Below are 20,814 nucleotides of genomic sequence, written 5' to 3'. Positions count from 1 at the left end.
AGAGCGGTTTGCAGACGTAAAGCTCCCGAACCCAAAACTGAACTTTACTATCTTGGAGAAGTCTGAGTTTATACCGAAAACCGAACTCCAGGTTCACTCATCTCTAGTAGTGAATAAAAATCAGACTTTTGTAAAAAAAAAAAACAAAAGAACAAAACATTAAAAAATCGGTTTGTGTCTCCATTTTCCGACATCGGAGTTGAGTGAGGACTTGTTTTTTGTTTCATGAGCTAAGTTTTTCATTGTTACCATTTTAGGGGCAATACTTTAATGGGTCGGTTTTGCTACTTCATTTCATGTTGACATTTTTTTTCCTACCCAAATGATATCTTCCCTCCATTATTATCTGCATTAATTTTACATATCGGCTCATCTCCTTCCCATTCAGGTCCTTATAATATCGGATCCTTTTAGTGATTTTTTTCTGTTTCAGAAAATTTCCTGTTCACGATGGATATGGATAGGGACAAGATGGCGGAGAGGATATTACACCTCACCCTAGAGATCCTCTTCCGGCTTACTGGAGAGGTGAGAGATTCTGATGACGTCACATTATATCATTCTTATCTACGGGAATAACAGATGGACAGAACTGGAGAGGTGAGGACTCTGGAAATGTCTGGAGTGAGATTTATTACTGTGTCTCTCCATAACCAGGATTACACAGTAGTGAAGAAGACCTCTAGTGAGCGCTGTCAGGCCCCTGTGTCTGAGGGATGGGGAAGACCCCTGAGCCCAATCACGGGGCCTCCACCTCACCCCCCGATACATAAGGACATCAATGACCAGAAGATCCTAGAACTCACCTACAAGATGATTGAGCTGCTGACTGGAGAGGTGACACTGCTGGGAATGCTGGGACATTATACAGTAACGCTATGAAGGGATCGGGGGTGACGGTATCATTGTGTGTGTCAGGTTCCTATAAGGTGTCAGGACGTCACCGTCTATTTCTCCATGGAGGAGTGGGAGTATTTAGAAGGACACAAAGATCTGTACAAGGACGTCATGATGGCGGTTCCCCAGCCCCTCACATCACCAGGTAATAGACAGGACTAAATACACACGGCCTATAATTATCTGTATGTAAGGAATGAATTCAGTCCCTGTATGTGTCTCCTCCAGTTCTATCCAGTAAGAGGACAACACCAGAGAGATATCCCCGTCCTCTTCTCCCACAGGACTGTAACCAAGAAGATCCCGATGTTCCTCAGGATGTGTCTCCTCCAGCTCTATCCAGTAAGAGATATCTACTCATGTACTTTCTGCACTCATTTTGTGTTTACATTTTTAGACTTTCTGCTCTGTTTTTTTCAGCTGTATTTTCTTTGCTTCTGCTTCTTCTGCTGTTTGTTTCTAGTGCCTTCTCTATGTAATTAGAAAGTCAACTCAAAGATCTGCAGAGGGTCATGAATACCGTTTCCCAGTAAATAAGACCTACCCCAAAACTAAGCCCTAGTTACAGTCAGGGCCAGCGTTGGGAGCAGTTAAATTGCATAATTTCTCAGGAATCCCACTTTCTTAGGGACCCCATCAGTTGTATTCTAAGGTTGATTCTTTAAGGATCTTTGACTTTAAAGTCATGTGACATGATGTAACCAAAGGTCTTTTAATTGCTGAAGTTTAAAAGAACTGAACAGGACACAGGCTGGCATGCAGCACTGGCATTAGGGCAAAGTTAGAGCAAGCTGGGCAATTTCACAGGGCTTCGATTCTCCTAGTTGCTCCAGTGTTTATATGCCAATTAAATGACTGCTTAAGGCTTCTGCCACACTCACGTGAAATTCACGCACGTGCCGAGAGACACGTATTTTCCCTGCGTGTTGCGTGCAGGTAAGTACGTGTCTCTGGTACGTGCGTGACACGTGTGTTCTACGTGTGCTATCCGCGATAGCACACGTAGAACCGGTAATTATCATACTCACCTGGTCCTTCCTGATGTCCGCGCTGCTGTCCGTGGTGCTGATCCTCGGTCTCCAGCCCTCCCGTCTCCCCGCTGCTGCTGCTGCCAGGCAGTGAAGTGAATATTCAATGAGAATAATGAGCGGCGGTCGGCAGCAAGAGGCAGCAGCGGCAGAGACAGGAGGGCTGGAGAAGGTGAGTAAATGTTTTGGGTTTTTTTCCACTGACATGTGTGTTTTCTCCGGCGCGTGTCACACGGGACCGCATCCACACTACACCCGTGTGGTACGGGTGCGGGCCGTGTGACACCCGTGCTGCGGGAGAAAACACTGACATGTCAGCGCTTTGAAAAACGCACACACGTACAAACGCACACGGACACACGTTCCGTGTGGTTTTACGTGTGTGTGCCTGCTACAATAGGGTAGCATTGCTGATCGTGTCTCCGTGCCGCCGGTACGTGTAAAAAATGACAAACACGTGCCGGCAGCACGGATGTGTGGCGCTAGCCTTAGGCAGTGTTTCTCAACTCCAGTCCTCAAGACCCACCAACAGATCATGTTTTCAGATTTTCCTCAATCATGTTTTCAGGATTTCCTTAATGTCGCACAGGTGATGGAATTATTCCCTGTCTAATTTTGAGGAAAACCTGAAAACATGATCTGTTGCTGGGTCTTGAGGACTGGAGTTGAGAAACACTGGCTTAAGGGCTTAAGGACCTTTTTGACATCACAACATGTGACCAAAGGTCTTAGTTGCAGGAGTCTAAAGCCGAATGGAGACAGGCTTCTGTGTGTGTGTGTGTTCACGCCAATTTTAATCAGCTTTGCCAAAATGGGCAAAGCTTGGCCAGAACAAGGGTGTAATGCCACCTCTTCTCTAATTCATAACAATCTGTGGCGTTCCATATGCTAGAAATCTCACTCCAGTCCTTGATGTAATTTTTCAGTGTAGATCGCTGCTTTTGATGAATTGGAGCCCAAATGATTACCTGCAGACAGCAAGACCCTGCTACCTGTTTTGGTTACAAAGCCTAAAGCGGGCTTTCCACGCAACGACATTGCTAACGAGATGTCGTTGGGAGTCACGGAATTCATGACGCATATCCGGCCTTGTTAGAGACGTCGTTGTGTGTGAAACGCAGGAACGACCATTAACGATCCAAATTACTTACCTAATCGTTGATCGTTAACACGTCGTTCCTTTCCCGAATATCGTTGCTGTTGCAGGACGCAGGTTGTTCGTCGTTCCTGCGGCAGCACACATCGCTATTTGTGACACCGCAGGAACTAGGAACATCATCATACCTGCGGCCGCCCGCAATGAGGAAGAAAGGAGGTAAGCGGGATGTTCAGCCCGCTCATCTCCGCCCCTCCGATTCTATTGGGCGGCCGCTTAGTGACGCCGCTGTGACGCCGAACGAACCGCCCCCTTAGAAAGGAGGCGGTTCGCCGGCCACAGCGACGTCGCTAGGCAGGTAAGTATGTGTGACGGGTGTAAGCGATGTTGTGCGCCACAGGCAGCGATTTGCCCGTGACGCACAACCGACGGGGGCGGGTGCTTTCACCAGCAACATCACTAGCGATGTCGCTAAGTGTAAAGCCCACTTAAGGATAGGCCATCAACGTTATAGTCCCGGACAACCCCGTTAAATTTCCAGCATCTGTCTTTAAATATTTTATTTTCGTTTTGGAAAAAAAATCTCTTTGAAATTGTCTATGTTGTGGACCAATGTCACAGAGATGTTTGCAGGTTATTCAACTGTTAAGGCGGTGTCTATTCCATTAATGCCAGCTATAGTTTACCTATACTGGTCTGGTAAGGTGTTGTGATACAGGTTGTGATGGTGGAATATGTGGGGGTTGTGTATCATGTTGTGTAGGTTCGTATTTTAGGCGCGGTTCACTGTCTATTATTTGTATTCCTTGTGTGTACATTGTATTGTCTGTAGGTAATTACCCCCTGTAGTGTTCCTGCCCCTAGGTCAGGGGGAGGGGGGCCTGGGATCCACCTAAACTCTCTGCTTACCTGGGGAATTAGTGATTCTGGGTGAGACTTAGAAGAGAGAAGAAGCAAGATTGAACCTGTGAGGGAAAAGCTGAGGCTGCAGCCAGCAGCCCAGAGAGACTGTGAGAAACTCCGATATCCCTGGAGAAGGACTGCTGGAGTAGTGTAAACCCAGCGATCTGGGAGCCTGTACGGATCACCCGGGCAGATTTCAAGGCATTTCATGAGGCTTCTGGAGATGTGGAGTGGTTCTTCAAGGACTTTGAGCAGCAGTGTGCCGTGATAGAGGTGCCTCACTCTGGCTGGATGCGTTTGTTAGTGGCACTCCTGAACGGAAGCCTGGCAGAGGCTCATTGACTCTCAGCGGAACCAGGATTATAACATTGTAAAGCGGACTATCCTGGAATACCATGCTATCACCCCAGACTCACATAGGGCACAGTTCAGAGACCTCCCATGCACCACGGGGGGATCGTTTAGAATATATGCCCATAAGATGTCCCAGGCATGTCATAGATGGCTGGAAGTGGAAAATGCCTTCACTGTGGAAGAGGTTATGCAGGTATTTCTTATTGAACAATTTCTTTACAAGTGTCCCTCAGAAATACGGGAATGGGTCAGGGAGCACACGCCGTGCACCTTGCATAGAGCTGCAGTCCTGGCTGATTGACGTCCTTACTTTCCAACCGCAATGGAGGAGGCTTCTGGATAATAAGCCACAGCCTGCTCCTGAGCCCTGGCCCTCTCCAGTTATATCTGCCCCTCTAACCAGCTGCAGGCCTATGACAACCACGGCTCACAATCCTGTGCCCCAACAGGTCCGACCACGCCCTGGGGGAATTACAGAGAGGAGATGTTATGGGTGCGGGCAACCTGGGCACCTGCAATCCAGTTGTCCCTCAAGGACTCAAAGGGAGCCCCATGCACCTCCACTTCATCTGGTGCATTTTGTATACTCCATCCCGCCTGAGAAAGAGGTACAACCACCTCCACTGGAGTGTACCGCTGACCCCTGCCCCATAGATGCCCCTTTTGGAGTGTATGGCCTTTGTCCCCAGGTTCTCCCAATGCCTTTTCCAGATGCAAATGGAAAGGAGTACGATGCAGAAGAGATGCTATGAGTGTGGGTAGCCTGGACACCTGCAATCGAGTTGTCCTGCAAGGACTTGAAGGGAGCCCCATGCACCTCCACATCATCCGGTGCATCTTGTGCACGCTATCCTGCCTGAGGAAGAGCTACTACAACCTCCTCTGATCTGTACCACTGACCCCTGCACCATAGATGCCCCTTTGGGAGTGTACGGCCTTCGGTCTTTGTCCTGAAGCAACCCAGGGCAATGGCAACGCCACTTGCAGGATGTCTTAATCGATGGATACAAAGTGTCAGGATTTCGAGACACCGGAGCCTTCCTCACTATCACTGACCCTCCTGTAGTTCGACCCAAGGCAATTCACCAGGGCACTGGAATCCCCATTGTCCTGGCGGGAGGGACTCTAAAATATATACCGCGAGCTTCTGTGTTTTTGGATTATGGTTATGGGGAAAAACTATGCTGGATTGGAGTTATGAGAGGACTGCCCGCTGATATCCTCCTGGGAAATGACATTGGGGAGTTATAGTGCCAATTTATGGGTGCAGGAAGCACAGTTTGAGTGAAAGAGGACACAAAGGGAAGCTTGTCCTAACAACCCTACTGCCATACAAGGGACTATCAACAGCTGAGCAACATGGACTTAAGTGAGGTGGCCAGAGGTCTGTGTAGACCTCATGACGTACTAACTTATTAAGAAGGAGGGAGAAGTTGTGATGGTGGAATATGGGGGGGGATGTGTATCATGTTGTGTAAGTTCGTATTTTAGGTGCGGTTCACTGTCCATTATTTGTATTCCTTGTGTGTACATTGTATTGTCTGTAGGTAATCACCCCCTGTAGTTGTTCCTGTCCCTAGGTCTGGGAGAGCGGGGCCTGGGATCCACCTAAATGATCTGCTTACCTGGGGGATTAGTAATTCTGGGTGAGACTTACAAGAGAGAAGAAGTAGGATTGAACTTCTGAGGGAAAGCTGAGGCTGCGGCCAGTACCCCAGAGAAACTGTGAGAAACCCCGATATCCCTGGAGAAGGACTGCTGGAGGAGTGTGACTCATCCCTGGGACATTTATGCCATTACTGGACTATTTTTACCCTCTGTGTGGTGGATTATATTATGAACCTTCTGTTTTGCTTGAGATAAATGTTTATTGGAATCTTCAGCCATCTCTTGCTCTGTTGATTGTATGATATCGGAAAAGAACCCCGTCACACAGACTAACGGGTGGTGGTTGTGCATTATTGCTGTGAACTGTTGTGGTGTTAACCCTTGTTGTCCTTTTGTTTCTGCCTTCCTGCTCTTGCTTTTCTCCTTAGTCTCTCACTGTTTATTTCTGTGAGTTTGCAGTGTGCCTGAGTTTTAGTTTTCCCATCTGTCTTAATCTGTATTTCCATCATACTTCTTCACTTTCCTTCCCTGGGAGATCACTGATTAGATCTAGTCAGGAGAATAGCAAGGTACGGGATAAGGGCATCAACACCTTCAGGGGTAATCCAGAGATTAGGGATCGCCTAGGGTCTCCTAGCATGAGGGACAGTATAGGAGCCCCCTGTCCCTCATTATCCTGCAGTCACATTGTGAAAATCAGTCAGATTATATACTGTAGCACATTGCAGAGAACTAGTGCTAGGAATGAGAGGTCTGAATTAACAAAAATGTAACTCTTAGATCTCGAAATTGTAAAACAGATTCATTTTTTCCCTAATTTAATTTCTGATGTTATGGTTTAAAAAAAGAAATGTGACTTCCTGTTCCAGCGCTGAGATGTGAAGAGGGGGAAGGAGCAGCTCCATACAGCCCCTGCAATATACAGCGACTTACAGAAGCAAACGGCACCCCAGACCAGCATATAAAGGCTGCACTGAATCACCAGCTGTCAGTGCATGGATCGTTATCTCCTGAGGAGCGGAGGAACACCTCTCAAGCCGAGAGCACTGCAGAGGGAGGAGGGGGTGAGTGCAGATAACATGGCGCCGACAGTGAGGAAGAAGGAGGGGGAGGAGGGAGAGGAACAACAAAGGCAGCTGCAGCAGCTTGACGATGCAGGAGGCCAAGATAACAGAAGAATTCAGAGTATGCAGAGTGGTACAGAGACATTGGGCTTATGGGAAAGAGATGAGATTAATTACAAAAGGCTGGCAAAAGAAGTGGCAGATCACCTGACACCAGACATCAGACATCAGAGAGGCAGTAGCAGCCTCAGTGAAGGAGGCTTTGGCTGCGCTGCAGGAGGACGTGGAGCACCATGATATGAGATGGACAGAGGCAGAGCAAAGAGTTTCTGATGATAAAGAGAATCTGATAAGATTGGAGGGCAGATTTAAGGAGCTAGACACTAATGCTCAGCTTATGAAGGATAAAATAGAAGATCTTGAAAACAGGTCTAGGAGGAATAACCTAAGGCTAGTGGGTCTGCCTGAGACAGTGACAACAAAATATTTGGACTCAATCTGTGAAAAATAATTACCCCAGGCTTTAGGCTTACCACATAGCTGCCGTGTAGAAAGAGCGCACAGAGTGGGACCCATAACGGAGCAAAGAGATGGTCACAGTAACAATGATAATACCTCCAGGCAAGGTGAAATATCCAGAACAAGACAGGTTATTATTAAATACCTGGAATACAAAGATAAAGAAGAAATTCTACAGGCCTTCATTAATAGGAAACAGGCACTATGCATTCAGTGACACAAGATTCTATTATTTGGCGACTATTCGGCAGAAGTCACACGAAAAAGAAAAGCATTTAGCCAGATCTGCACTGCCCTCTATCACAAAAACATTAAAATTCAGCTTTTATACCCAGCAATACTAAGAGTAAGAGAAGCAGATGGGGTCACAAAGAATTTTCAGGATCCTTCGGAAGCAGAGCGAGAGATACTACAGGAGGTGAGCACACAGCGACAGGAGAGGAATAGAAAAGAAGGGACTTTCACTGATCCGAAACATGCAGATCCTGCAAACATAACATCTGCTGTTAGACCCGAAAACAAGCCAGAGTAGAGTCAATCGAGATCCAGACCAGCCAGTCTGAAGGAAAAGCGACAGATGGCGACTTCAGCTGGGAAAAGAGGAGGAAGAGGTAGCAGCTCATGAACAAGTAGGACAAGAAGAGGATTTAATTTGGGACTGCTGAATGGAGCCGTATGGTGACAAATGTGCCTTAACTCTCTAAAGCCTCGCCTACCTCCTTTTCCCTTTCTTCTTCTCTATCTCTTTTTCTTTCTCTCCCTTTTTCTCTCTCTCTTTTTCATGCTTACCACTTTTTCCCTTTTATCATTTACTAATGCCTTTTTTTTTTTCTCTTTTTCTTCTCTTAATGACGGTTTTAGGAGCTTGATAAATTTATAAAGGCTGTTCAGGGGCAAAGAGTTAATAGCCAATAGAAGGGGAGAGGTGACTTAGTGGAGTGGCTTCATGGAGAGCTTGACTTGAAGCAGGGGTTTGAAAGGAGTCTCAATCATCTCAGAAAAAATGGAAGAGGTTAATTGTATTTGTAAAGTTGGGGATGGGAGGGGGTATATACAGTTGGGTGGGGGAAGGGGAGGGGAAGAGAGTCGGGGAATCCATGCGACACGGCCTGAAAAAGGAACTGTTGATTTTGGGGAATATGGTTACGCTCATTACGTGGAATGTTAACCCCTTCACGACCGCGGGCAGTAAAATTACGTCCTATTTTAACGTGACTTAACGACCAGGGACGTAATTTTACTGCCTAAACTTCATTTGATTGCCGTGGCCATAGCAACAGCTTTCAAATGATGTCCCCTGCTGTTTCTTACAGCAGGGGACCTTTGCTTGACCCCAGGGGGGGGGCGGCATCGCCACCCCCTATCGACGATCGATGTGATTGGCTGTTCAAATCTGAACTGCCAACCACATCGTTCGCACTAATTTTGGCAAAAATAATGCCCGAATTAGTGAGATACTGTGAGATCCAGCTATGAGATGCCGCAGCTGCTGCAGCATATCATAGGTGGACCTCAAACATGTCGCCCCCAGCCCCTGCAGCACTGATTGGAGCGATCGTGCTATGACGCGCAATCGCTCCAATCAGTGTGCAGTGGGGCGGTCTGATCTGCCGGTGGCCGCCTCCCCAGGCCTGTGCTGGCCTGCGAGCCCTCCCCCAACATGTCTGCAGCGTGCAGTGGCACTTGTGGTACCACGCCACCGCTGCTGCCGCCGCCGTAGCTGAGGTCACCGTTCCTGCTGCACGTGAGTACTGTGCTCACCTTGCAGCCCGTGCGCGCTCCCGTGGTGCCCCTGCGCGCTCCCGTGTTAGCCCCTGCCCGTGCCCCCCTGCGATCTGCCCCCCCGACATCCCGATCTGCTCCCCCCCCCGACATCCCGATCTGCTCCCCCCGCGATCTGACTGCCTCCCCCATTATCTCTATTCTGCTTCTGCAGCTCCCTCTCCGGTCCCCCCCTCTGCTCCCCCCCCCCTCTGCTTTCCCCCCCCCTCTCCTCCTCTGCTCTCCCCCGACGTCCTCTTACCTGTCTTCACCGGCCCGATCACATCTGCCTCCATCGCTGGGTCCTTCCTGGGCATTCTGCTGATCTGCCTGCTGCTCCTGTAAAGCTGTTCCTCCTGCAGCACTTCTGGTCAGTGATCCTCTGGGTACTGTGAGTATAACTTTTTTTTTTTTTCTGTATCCCCTGTCCATTTTTACACCTCATCCTTCCGTGCGTCCCGCTGAGTGCTGATCAGGGATGCAGATAACGTATCTGCATCCCTGCTCAATTTTTGGCGGGACTTTTTTTTCCGTATCCCCGACGCTTTTTGTATCGCATCCGTCCGTGCGTCCCGCCAAGCGCTGATCAGGGATGCAGATAATGTATCTGCATCCCTGCTCAATTTTTGGCGTGACTTTTTTCCGTATCCGCAACGCTTTTTGTATCCCATCCGTCCGTGCGTCCCGCCGAGCGCTAATCAGGGATGCACATAACGGATCTGCATCCATGGTCAATTTTTGGCGTGACTTTTTTTTTTACGTATCCCCGACGCTTTTTGTATTGCATCCGGCCGTGCGTCCTGCAGCGGCCGATCAGTGCACTGCGTCTGTGCGTTTGAAAAGTCAAATGGCGTTCCTTCTCTTCTGAGCCCCGCCATTTGCCCAAACAATTACTTTCCACCACATGTGAGGTATCTACGTACTCAGGAAAAATTTCTCAATACGTTTTATGATGCATTTTTTCCTGATAGCCTTGTGAAAAAAAAGCTACCTAGTTGAAGCAACCGTTTTGTGGTAAAAAAATATTTTTTTCTTTTCACGGCTCAACGCTATAAACTTCTGTGAAGCCCCCAGGTGTTCAAAGTGCTCACCAAACATCTAGAAAAATTATTTGAGGGCTCTAGTTTCCAAAATGGGGTCACTTGTGGGGGAGCTCCACTGTTTAGGCACCATAGGGGGTCTCCAAACGTGACATAGCGTCCGCTAATGATTCCAACCAATTTTGCTGTCAAATGGCGCTCCTTCTCTTCTGAGCCCCGCCATGCGCCCAAACAATTACTTTCCACCACATATGAGGTATCTGCGTACTCAGGAGAAAATGCACAATACATTTTATGGTGCATTTTTTCCTGTTACCCTTGTGAATAAAAAAGCTACCTAGTTGAAGCAACCGTTTTGTGGTAAAAAAACCTTTTTTTCTTTTCATGGCTCAACGTTATAAACTTCTGTGAAGCCCCCAGGTGTTCAAAGTGCTCACCAAACATCTAGAAAAATTATTTGAGGGCTCTAGTTTCCAAAATGGGGTCACTTGTGGGGGAGCTCCATTGTTTAGGCACCTCAGGGGGTCTTCAAACCCGACATGGCGTCCGCTAATGAGTGCAGCTAATTTTGCGTTCAAAAATTCAAATGGCGCTCCTTCCCTTCCGAGCTCTGCCGTGCGCCCAAACAATTGATTTTTACCACATATGGGGTATCAGCGTACTCAGGAGAACATGCACAATAAATTGTATTGTGCACTTTCTCTTTTCTCCCTTGTAAAAATTAAAATTTTATGGCTAAAGTAACATTTTTGTGTTAAAAAGTAAAATTTTCATTTTTTCCTTCCACATTGCTTTGGTTCCTGTGAAGCACCTAAAGGGTTAATAAACTTCTTGGATGTGGTTTTGAGCAGTGTGAGGGGTGCAGTTTTTAGAATGGGGTCACTTTTGGGTATTTTCTGTCACCTCGGTCTCTCAAAGTCACTTCAAATGTGATGTGGTCCCTAAAAAAATTATTTTGTAAATTTTGTTGGAAAAATGAGAAATTGCTGATGACCTTTGACCCGTTCTAACTTCCTAATGAAAAAAAAAATTTGTTTCGAAAATTGCGCTGATGTAAAGTAGACAAGTGGGAAATGTTATTTAGTAACTATTTTGTGTGACATATCTCTCAGATTTATGGGCATAAATTTTCAAAGTTTGAAAATTGCGAAATTTTCAAAATTTTCGCAAAATTTCCTAAATTTTCACAAATAAACGCAAAAAATATCGGCCTAAATGTACCACTGACATGAAGTACAATATGTCACGAAAAAACAATCTCAGAATCGCCAGGATCCGTTGAAGCGTTCCAGAGTTATAACCTGTCAAAGTGACACTGGTCAGAATTGCAAAAAATGGCCTGGTCATTAGGGTGTTTTAGTGGCCGGGGGTGAAGGGGTTAAGGGACTCAGATCGCCGCACAAGCGAAATATGATACTACGTCATCTCAAGAAGCTTAAGGTTGATATTGCATTATTACATGAGACGCACTTGCAAAAGGATGAGTTCTTCCGTATGAACAAGATGTGGGTGGGAAGGGTATATGGGTCGTCCTCAAAAGGTAGGAAAGCAGGGGTTATTTTGATCAATAAAAACTGTGCACACGAGGTGGAGACACAAGATTCAGATGAAGAAGGAAGATACATACATATAAAGATTTCAGGTACTCAAGGCACTTTTAGTATCCACAATATATATATATGCACCCAATACGGAACAAAGGTGTTTTTTTTAAATATAGCTAATAAGATTTTGTTGGACGGGGATATATGTAAATTGGTGGGGGGAGACTTTAATACGGTGGTTTCTCAGGAAGAAGACAGGTGGAGTCAGGGGAAGCAGGGGAGGAACACGGAGGGGTCGCTGAGAGCATTGTTAAAAACAACTACACTACAGGATTGCTGGAGATTATATCACCCGCAAGAGAGAGAATTTACACACTATTCCCACCCACACGATTCTTGGTCAAGGATTGACCTTTGGCTGACAAGTGAGAATTTATTGCAGAAGGTAGAAGAGATAGTTATAGAGACTATGGTAATATCAGATCATAGCCCAGTGGTAGTCAGTATAGCTGACAAAGTCCAGAGAGGACAGGATTATATATGACGCTTTCCCTCATTCTTGACTTTGGACGAGAACTTCCATAGAACACTGATAGAATGGTGGGTGGATTATACATTGACGAATCAGGAGCACAGTGGGGAAACACTATTATATTGGGAGACGGCTAAGGCAGTTTTGAGAGGAAAAATGATAGGATATACGACAAAGGCGAAACGACAGGCACAAGTAAAGTTTCAGGAGGCTAGCCGGGCAGTCAGGGAAGCATATACTGACTTCCTAGAAAAACCATCAAGGGTGACAAAAGGAAAGTGGGTGGAGGCGAAGGGCAATTTTGAGAACTGGGTGGAAAGGAAAGAAGGTATGTACAGGACACAACAAGAGGCAGAGTTGACTCGTTTCGGGAACAAGGCAGGGAAGTTACTGGCAAATTTGGCAAGGGGACGACGACCGATGACACATATTATGTCACTGTGAAACGCTGTGGGGAGTAAAACAACAGATCCCAAAGAGATAAACGACATTCTTGGAGACTTCTATGCAGGTTTATGTTAAAGAGGAGGGGTTAGATGATAGGAGAGAAGGAAATGAGTGATTAAAAGGAACAAAAATGCCTACGCTCACGGAGGAAAATTTACAGGCTTTGAATAAAGTGGTGACGGAGGAGGAGGTGCTACAAATTATAGGAGAGTAAAAAACGATGAAGGCCCCGGGACCAGATGGTTTTAGCAGCAGTTTTTTCAAAATTATGAAGGAACAAATCTCACCTATACTGACAGTTATTCAATAAGATAATGGACGGGGAAAGCATATCGGGTACACTTAACTTACACAGCCTATATAAAGCTCATTCCTAAAGGAGGAAAGAATTTAGAAGACCCATCTAGTTATAGGCCCATCTCGCTGATTACTCAAGACCTAAAAATTTTAGCGAAGTTGATGGCAAATAGGTTAGCGGCAGTATTGCCAGAGATTATAGTTCTCCCCCAGGCTGGCTTTGTTAAAGGGCATTCAGTGGTGACAAACATTAGGAAAGTAATGCTAGCAATTGATGTAGTAAAGGAGAGGAGAGAAGATGGGGGGCGCATCTAACCTTGTTCACCTTAGACGCGGAGAAAGCCTTCGACAATGTGAGATGGTCATGGCTGGAACAGGTGTTAGATCACCTGGTCTGCACGGAGCTTTTAGGAATTTTGTGAGGGTCCTTTATGCAAATCCTCAGGCAAGAGTGAGTACCCCGGAATTTCTGTCAAAAACATTTCCTTTGATGAAGGGAACCAGGCAAGGATGTCCGATGTCACCACTATTGTTTAACTTGGCTATTGAACCACTGGCTAGACGTTTGAATGAGGGGGGGGGGGTGGTTTGAAGGGATCAAGGTAGGGAGGAAGTCATTGCACTCAGCCTTATTTGCTGATGATATAATCCTGTTCATGAGCAAACCTAAAACGCAATAGAGTAGAGTCATAGAAGAAATTGAGAAGTTTGGGAGGTTAGCGGGGTTTAGACTTAACACTAACAAATGTGAAATTCTCTTCTTGGATGGAAAGAGAGCGGCTGGGGAGAGGGGTGTATTATGTGACATTCCAATAGCTAGAAATACAATTAAATACTTGGGAGTACAGGTTGGGAGGGATACAAAGACCATATATTCATTAAATTATTCCTCTTTGATCGAGAAAATTGAACGTGAACTGCAAGGTTGGGCAAATTTGCCATTGACTCTTCTGGGAAGAAATCATCTAATAAAAATGATGAGCTTTTCCAAGCTACTCTATCCAATGCAGACAATACCATTGCTTCTTAAATACTCGGATGTGAACAGATTGACAATAGCGTTCTCACGTTTTTTTTTGTGGAAGGGATATAGGCCGAGGATTAGTGCCAAAAAGCTAATGTCAACAGAAAATGGAGGGATCAGACTACCTAACATCAGGGGGTACAATTTGGCCTGTATCTTAAGACATGTAATCGATTGGATCAGACGAACAAGTAGATATTCTGATTGGGATATAGAGGCTGAATTTTGTAAGCCTTGGGACCTGAGTTCAATCCTACATACCTCCATTCCAAATTTGCCGCCCAATATTAAACACTCACTGATTTGTAGAGACACAGTGATGACTTGGAAGGCGGTTAGGAAAAAGTTCGGGTTAGCCTGTAACATCTCCAAATTCCTTTAATATATGGGCTTGTCCTGACTTTCCACAGGGAAGGGAAAATTATCTCTTTAAAGAATGGAGGGAAAAAGGGATTGGAACTCTAAAAAACCTGATGCATGATACAGAACGGAGATGGATGACGTGTGAGGAGTTGAGAGCAAAGTATGACTTGCACCCATTCCAGACTCTCCAGTTTGAACATGTGAAACAAGGGATAATGAAGAAACTATACAACATAAATAACGAATATGAGGCAAATCAGATGGATGTGATCATATTAAGGGACATCCATGCCACAAATATATCAAGTCTTTATGGAAATATGAGACAAGTGTTAGTCCCTAACATATCAGGAAGAATGTTGGAAGGGTGGGCAAGGCAGTTGGTGTTACGGGGGGCTGTCTGATAATAAAACTTAAAGGAATGTCAGACAGTCAGGGTCCACCATGCAAAGACTCTGCTGCAGACTATGGCAGAGGATAAGGGGTATATAAGTGTGCCACTGTAAAAAAATAATAGCACAATTGCAGAGTGCAATACCTCTGTTAAACTCACAGAGGAATATAATTTAGAAAATAAAGCAATTCCTCCCTTACTTGGAGGGTGTGTGGAATGGTCTCTGTTAAAGATCACAGAGACAAAAGCAGTGAGTGTGAAATGGCACCTACCTAGGTCTGTTCCTCTAGTGGTGCCAGGAGACGGACAGCAGCGTAAGCCGCACAAAGCTCCTACCTGCGTTCGCTCCACTAGTGTGCGAGGACACGAACCACTAGATATGGCACCTGCCTAGGTCCGCTTTTCTAGTGGTGCAAAAGAGATGGACAGCAGCGTAAGCCGCACAAAGCTCCTACCTGCGTTCGCTCCACTAGTGTGCGAGGACACGAACCACTAGATATAGCACCTGCCTAGGTCCGCTCTTCTAGTGGTGCAAAAGAGACGGACAGCAGCATAAGCCACACAAAGCTCCTACCTCTGTTCGCTCCCCTAGTGTGCGAGGATACGAACAACTGCCAGACGCAGTATAAGGAACGTTACCCTAGCGGCAACGTCCACCTACGAGTAGAATCACAAGGCCCAGCCGGACCATGTGCCTCAGGCACCTGCCTATGTCCGCTCCACTAAGAGGTAAGGATACGGACTGCAGCCGAAGCTGTAAGGTATAAGAACGCTACCCTGCCGGTAGCGCTCACCTAACATAGACAGAGAGATGCCTAGAGGGACGTGCACAGGGCGTCTACCCTCATGCATGAACCAAGAGGACTGAGCGCCGGGCGGCGTGCGTCAGGGTCTTATATAGACTCTGTGCCTCATCCAAGATGGAGGACACCAGAGCCAATCCGCTGCCAGAATGACAGCAATGACGTCACGCTGGCCTATCACCGAGCAAAGCGTCACAAGCACATGACCAGCGACCAATCGGCATATAAGGTGTCAGAGACATGTGACCACGTGTCACAAGCACATGACCAGTGGCCAATCAGCTTAGAAGGTGTCAGAAACATGTGACCTTGTGTCAGCGATGATGTCACCCGCACATGTGCAATGGCTCCAATATAGGACTTAGTCGCCAGCGCTTGCACATGTGCAGTAGCAAGAAATCCGGACATAGTCTCCAGAGCCACAGCAACCGTAACAGTTGGGAGATCAAGAGGTAGAGGAGAAGATTTTGAATGGTTGGATGGTGATGAGGAAAAAGATTGTGAATGAGAACTTAAGAGATACCCAATTCAGGATCATACATAGAGCTATCTATGGATTTAATATACTGAATGCAAGACCTCCAGATAAGATGATGAGTTGTCCAACTTGTGGTACGGAAAAAACAGATCTATATCATGGGATATGGCAGTGCGAAAGGATTGAAAGATTTTGGAAACAAGTCCAAGGGGTAGTGAGGAAAATTTGGCATAGAAATGTGGAGTTGGATCCAATTGTCTGGTTATTTCACTATCAGCATCGGGAGGAGGGAGAGAAAGGGGGAGACAAGTTACCGAATCTTTTCCATGATATAGCAATGATAAGTAAAAGGGTTATTCTTCAGAAGTGGCTCGTGAAGGAAATACCAACAAAAGAAGAACTTGTTAATCAATTGAAAAAAAACGCTCATGTTGGAGAAGGTGATGGTGGAGAGGTGTAAAGAAAGGATGACGGCAACATTTTTCAGTAAATGGAGAAAGTTCATAAGTGTTATATGTTCTAGAGAAGAAATAATAAAAATAATGTCCACATTTATGTCTACGGAATGGTACATGAAGGAAGATCTGTCAGGGTCCCTGTGCAAGCTGAAAGTATAGCTGGCTAGAGTCTGGGTAGTGTCGCATGGAGAGGGGAGGGGGGGAATGGGAGGGATAGTGTTTGTAAGTAATGTTTGTAACAAGTTATGAAGGAATGCTGAAGGGCCAATGGAGACTGAATAATGGAATGGAATCCTCACTGCACACACTTCCGGTTCCGTACATCCACCGCGCTCTGACCCGCACTTGCAGTCCACACAAACACACACATGTACGCACAAACAAACACACACACACGCACGCACATACAGTATTATGCTCACCTTACCTTCTGTTCCACCGCCGGCCTCATGGTTCTTGTAGTTCCCGGGTACATCGCGACGTCCTCGCGGCGAACTACAAGACCCAGGAGGCCGGCGATGAAACGGAAGGTAAGGTGAGGCTATAATATAACATAATATGTGTACCTTTCGTTTCATCGCCGGCCTCCTGGGTCCTGTAGTTCGCCGCTCCACTCCAGGCTGTGTATCGGCATCCATAGCAATGAGGCAGGAACTTACTGTCACCGCTACTGAAAAGCAGCGCGCTGGCCAATCAGAGACAACCAGGCTCTGCCTTTGACGTCAGCGCTCTGGCCAGGAAGTTCCTCCCTCGTCGTTATGGTAACGCGATACACAGCCCGGCCCCGTACCAGAGAACATCAAGTCCCAGGAGACCGGCGATGGAACGGAAGGTAAGGTGAGCATATAATATGTGCGTGTATGTGTGTTTGTGTGAGTTTGTATGTGTTTGTACATGTTTGTGCATGTGTGGAATGACAGAATAGGGGACCAGGATGGGAAATTTAACACGTTGTGGAACGAATCGTTTGCATTGCAATGATTTCCTGTGGGAAATCTTGCTTTGCCTAACGAGTAACTTGGTTAACAAGCACAGTCCCAGAACGGATTGTTCTCGTTAAGCAAGGTTCCACTGTACTGACGAAGAAGGGGAAGGAGCAAGTTTGATGACAGTGACAAATATTTGATTGATAAATTGTAGAGACTGTTATTTGCAATTTTGATTTGTTGACCCTTATTTTCTTCATTCTGTACCCTATTTACCATTACAAGAAAAGAAATAAAAATTTGGTTTAAAAAAAAAAAAAAAGAAAAGAAATGTACTTTCAAGATAATATCATTAAAAACTAGTAACATTTTGTTTATTTTTACCAGATGACTGTATCGGGAGTTCAGATGGACCTCTAATATTTTCAGCATTTATAACAGATGATGAAAGTATCACGCATGATACATATGAAGAGCATGCTGTTGTCCCAGATATACCTCCAATCCTTCCTCGGAAAGCTCTATCATCTGATCTTTTCAAACAAATCCAAAATTCCGATTTATCACAGAATTTTAAGCAAAATAAAAGCTATAGAAGTAATGTGGAACATGAAACAGCTCCTACAAGGGAAAAAACATTTCCATGTTCAGAATGTGGGAAATGTTTTATTCGGAAAGCTCATCTTGTTAACCATCAAAGATCTCATACAGGGGAGAAGCCATTTTCATGTTCAGAATGTGGGAAATGTTTTAGTCAGAAATCAAGTCTTGTTGTGCATCAGAAAAATCACACAGGGGAGAAGCCAGTTTCATGTTCAGAATGTGGGAAATGTTTTATTGGGAAATCAGAACTTGTTAGACATCAAAGATCTCATACAGGGGAGAAGCCATTTTCATGTTCTGAATGTGGGAAATGTTTTAGTCAGAAAGCAAATCTTGTTATGCATCAGAAAAATCACAAAGGAGAGAAGCCAGTTTCATGTACAGAGTGTGGGAGATGTTTTATTTGGAAATCAATACTTGTTGTGCATCAAAGATCTCATACAGGGGAGAAGCCATTTTCATGTTCCGAATGTGGGAAATGTTTTAGTCAAAAATCAAATCTTGTTACGCATCAGGAAAATCACAAAGGGGAGAAGCCAGTTTCATGTTCAGAATGTGGGAAATGTTTTATTAGGAAATCACAACTTGTTAGACATCAAAGATCTCATACAGGGGAGAAGCCATTTTCATGTTCTGAATGTGGGAAATGTTTTATTTGGAAATCAGAACTTGTTGTGCATCAAAGATCTCACACAGGGGAGAAGCCAGTTTCATGTCCAGAGTGTGGGAGATGTTTTATTCGGAAATCAGAACTTGTTAACCATCAAAGATCTCATACAGGGGAGAAGCCATTTTCATGTTCAGAGTGTGGGAAATGTTTTATTTGGAAATCAGACCTTGTTGTGCATCAAAGATCTCACACAGGGGAGAAGCCATTTTCATGTTCAGAATGTGGGAAATGTTTTATTCAGAAAGCTCATCTTGTTTGTCATCAAAGATCTCATACAGGTGAGAAGCCATTTTCATGTTCTGAATGTGGGAAATGTTTTAGTCAGAAATCAAGTCTTGTTTTGCATCAGAAAAATCACAAAGGAGAGAAGCCAGTTTCATGTACAGAGTGTGGGAGATGTTTTATTCGGAAATCAGAACTTGTTGTGCATCAAAGATCTCATACAGGGGAGAAGCCATTTTCATGTTCAGAGTGCGGGAAATGTTTTGTTCTGAAATCAGAATTTGTTAAACATCAGAAAAATCACAAAGGAGAGAAGCCAATTTCATGTACAGAGTGTGGGAAATGTTTTATTTGGAAATCAGAACTTGTTGTGCATCAAAGATCTCACACAGGGGAGAAGCCATTTTCATGTTCAGAATGTGGGAAATGTTTTATTCAGAAAGCTCATCTTGTTAGTCATCAAAGATCTCATACAGGGGAGAAGCCATTTTCATGCCTGGAATGTGGTAAATGTTTCACTAGGAAATCAACTCTTGTTGACCATGGAAAGTTTCACACAGGGGATAAACCATTTATATGTTCTGAATGTGGAAAATGTTATTCTCAGAAATCAGATCTTGTTAAACATCAGAAGAAGTCACACAAGGAAGGAACCTTTTTCATGTTGTGAATATTGGAAATGTTTAACTGGTACAGTATTTTTCGGACTATAAGACACACTTTTTTCCCCCAAATGTTCGGGGAAAGTGGGGGGTGCGTCTTATGGTCTGAATGTGGCTGTGGGGAATGAGGGTGCTGCGGTGGAGCGGGTCATCGGGAGCATGAGCAGGCTGTAGCAGCGCCTGCCATGACCACGTGGGCCTGCTCATTACATATGCACGCCCATCATCCCGCCCATCATCTCTCAGCGCTTAACTCAGCGCTGACAGGTGGGCGGGATGATGGGGGTGTGCGCATAATTAACAGCCGGCCTGCATGATCACCCTAGCAACTACAGCCTGGAGTGATCATGTGCGGCTGTATTCACTGCCCGCCGTGTATCATTATCAGTGCGGGGTGCAGTGAATCAGTGTACTCACCCGTCCCAGTGTGTGGAGCAGTCCCCCTGCAGCATTGCGATGTTTTCCTGTCTGTGCCGGTCAGCTAATCTGTGTAGAGAGCGGTGAGCACAGCGATGACATCATTGCTGTGCGCGCCGATAGTGTCCACACAGATCAGCTGACCGGCACAGACAGGAAGATATCGCGATGCTGCAGACAACGGTGACGGCTCCACACACTCAGGTCAGCGGCGCTGCAGCTGAGACAGAGAGAAAGCTGATTGTTGCTGCAGGGAGTGAGGAAAGGTGAGTATAAACGTTTGGTTTTTTTCTGTGCCACAGGATACAGGCCATATACCAGGATGAGGGTATTTTATGAGCAGGATGGATGGGGGTATATTATGAGCAGGATGGATGGGGGTATATTATGAGCAGGATGGATGGGGGTATATTATGAGCAGGATGGATGGGGGTATATTATGAGCAGGATGGATGGGGGTATATTATGAGCAGGAATCGGGGTATATAGCAGGGTGGGGGTATATGAGCAGGATGGATGGGGGATATAAGCAGGATGGGGGTATATGAGCAGAATGCGGGTATATGAGCAGGATGGATGGGAGTATATGAGCAGGATGGGGGTATATGAGCAGGATAGATGGGGGTATATGAGAAGGATGAGGGTATATGAGCAGGATGGAGGGGGGTATATGAGCAGGATGGATGGGGGTATATGAGCAGGAT

The 20,814-nt window shown here is 45.7% G+C and overlaps 1 protein-coding gene across 1 annotated transcript; it reads left to right on the top strand.

Moving 5' to 3' along the window:
• The first annotated feature begins 576 nt into the window (after positions 1-576).
• LOC142263456 (uncharacterized) lies at positions 577-20,204 on the top strand. Its single transcript, XM_075332230.1, has 4 exons — positions 577-837; positions 919-1,042; positions 1,126-1,239; positions 17,924-20,204. The coding sequence occupies exons 1-4, from the start codon at positions 583-585 to the stop codon at positions 19,699-19,701; spliced, it is 2,271 nt and encodes a 756-aa protein (XP_075188345.1). The 5' UTR covers positions 577-582; the 3' UTR covers positions 19,702-20,204.
• Positions 20,205-20,814: the final 610 nt, after the last annotated feature.

The sequence above is a fragment of the Anomaloglossus baeobatrachus genome, unplaced genomic scaffold, assembly GCF_048569485.1.
Source record: "Anomaloglossus baeobatrachus isolate aAnoBae1 unplaced genomic scaffold, aAnoBae1.hap1 Scaffold_259, whole genome shotgun sequence".
Taxonomy (NCBI): Eukaryota; Metazoa; Chordata; class Amphibia; order Anura; family Aromobatidae; genus Anomaloglossus; species Anomaloglossus baeobatrachus.
Note: the sequence above shows the minus strand (reverse complement) of the source record. Positions and strands in the feature narration are given on the sequence as shown.